The 2,234-nt window shown below is 42.8% G+C and overlaps 1 protein-coding gene across 1 annotated transcript; it reads left to right on the forward strand.

The window, feature by feature from the left end:
- Window positions 1-402: 402 nt before the first annotated feature.
- Window positions 403-1,341, forward strand: LOC102972206 (olfactory receptor 52J3). Its single transcript, XM_007089345.2, has one exon. It carries the CDS (start codon window positions 403-405, stop codon window positions 1,339-1,341), a length of 939 nt encoding a protein of 312 aa, XP_007089407.2.
- The last annotated feature ends 893 nt before the right edge of the window (window positions 1,342-2,234 follow it).

Consider the following 2,234-nt stretch of genomic DNA (forward strand, 5'->3'; position numbering starts at 1 on the left):
TCATCTATAGTCTTGATGTTCCCAGTGTCACCTCACCAGGGTGTTTCCCAGAGTGAAATCACATGCTATTCTTCAAAGTGAATGATAAGCTCTAATTATTAGAAATCTTCACAGAGCTTGCTGTAAGCCTCCATGTTTGGGATTAGAACTCAATTAGCAGGCAGAATGAAAACTCTGGATATGACCGTGTCTTGGGAATGGCTGTGTGATGTCTCATATATGTCCTTCAGTAACAGACCTACTATGTATTAAACATGACATCAACTCTATGCTAAAACACTGAGCTAGCAATTGATATGGCCTCTCCTTCTCTCTCTGATCTCTCCTCTGATCTCTCCCTCTCCCTCTCTCTCATTTTCCCCTAGAGAGGGAGCAGATTCACCTCGTTTGATCAGTAATAGGATGATATACCACAACAGGAGCATTTTTCACCCAGATACATTCTTCCTCGTTGGAATCCCAGGGCTGGAAGGGGCCCATGCCTGGATCTCCCTGCCTTTCTGCTCTGTTTATCTTGTGGCTTTGCTGGGCAATGTCACCATTTTGCTAGTCATCAAGATGGAACAGACCCTGCGGAGAGAGCCCATGTTCTACTTTCTGGCCCTCCTTTCAACTATCGATTTGGCCCTTTCCACAACCTCTGTGCCCCGCATGCTGGGTATCTTCTGGTTTGATGCTCATGAGATTAACTTTGGGGCTTGTGTGGCCCAGATGTTTTTGATCCATACTTTTACTGGCATGGAAGCTGAGGTCTTGCTGGCCATGGCCTTTGACCGTTGTGTGGCGATCTGTGCTCCACTCCACTATAGGACCATCTTGACATCCCGGGTGCTGGTGGGCATCAGCATGTGCACTGTGGTTCGTCCAGTTCTGCTTACGCTTCCCATGATCTATCTCATCTACCGCCTACCCTTTTGTCAGGCTCGTGTAATAGCTCATTCCTACTGTGAACACATGGGCATTGCAAAACTGTCCTGTGGTAACATCCGTATCAATGCCATCTATGGGCTCTTTGTGGTTTCCTTCTTTGTCCTGAACCTGTTCCTTATTGGCATCTCCTACGTTTACATACTCCGAGCTGTCTTCCGCCTCCCATCACAGGATGCTCGGTTAAAAGCCCTAAGCACATGTGGCTCTCATGTTGGGGTCATCTGTGTTTTCTATATCCCCTCAGTGTTCTCCTTCCTCACTCACCGATTTGGACACAACATACCACGCTACATTCACATTCTTGTTGCCAACCTCTATTTGGTTATCCCACCATCACTCAACCCCATCATTTATGGTGTAAGGACCAGACAGATACGAGAGCGAGTACTCCATGTTTTTATTCAAAAATAAGACTCATGACACATTCTTGTACTAAGGATTTTGATCCATGTAGAAAGACTTGTGTGTTCTTACTTCAACAAACATCTCCTGGTCCTAATCTGTTGCTGCCAGGTTGAGATACAAGTTGATTTGTTCCTAGATGCTGACTAATGGATTCTGAGACTTGTGGAAACATCATTGGATCTCAAGTCAAAGGGCTAATGGGGTATCTTGGAAGGAGCTGTGTGGCCTCTGTCTGTATGTCCTCATGCAGAGTCCTTCATAACATTAGGCTACTCTTTTTCTGGGTAAAGAACATATTACATTCGGTTTTTTGACTTCTGAAATTAGACAAATGTGACACCAGAAATTTGACCCTATCCTATTCATGTGTTGGTTCATTCATTTATTCATTCATTCATGCGTGTATGTATTCATTTTATTATTCCTTTAATTTACATTCATTTTGTGTTTATTGTATGTCTTGAATCATTCTGATTGCTAGGGATGAACCCATAAACCTAACCAACACAAAATGGCTGGCCCTGAGGAGCTTGCATTCTGTTATATTCTTTTTACAAAGCCAAGTTCATGGGTTCAAAAACAATCATTGCCAAATCTGTAGCCTGAAGTGGAATGATCTGCCAAACATGTAAGATTCAGTGGGATGATAGCCAAAGAAAACATGTAGTTTCAAAACTATTTCTTACTCATATCAAGAGTACTATATCACTGAATATCTCTCTGTATTCAGGTCCATAGCATAAGCACAGTGTAGTCATAATTGAATTATGTATGATATTTCTATCTACATGATGCATGCTGGCCTCTGCCTATCACTTCATTCACTTTTGTTCTCTCAATCTACATTTGACTCTAAGATTCTCCATCCCCAAATAGAAGGCCTCTCATCCTAGACCCAT

Source organism: Panthera tigris, chromosome D1 (genome assembly GCF_018350195.1).
Source record: "Panthera tigris isolate Pti1 chromosome D1, P.tigris_Pti1_mat1.1, whole genome shotgun sequence".
In the NCBI taxonomy this organism is placed as follows: domain Eukaryota; kingdom Metazoa; phylum Chordata; class Mammalia; order Carnivora; family Felidae; genus Panthera; species Panthera tigris.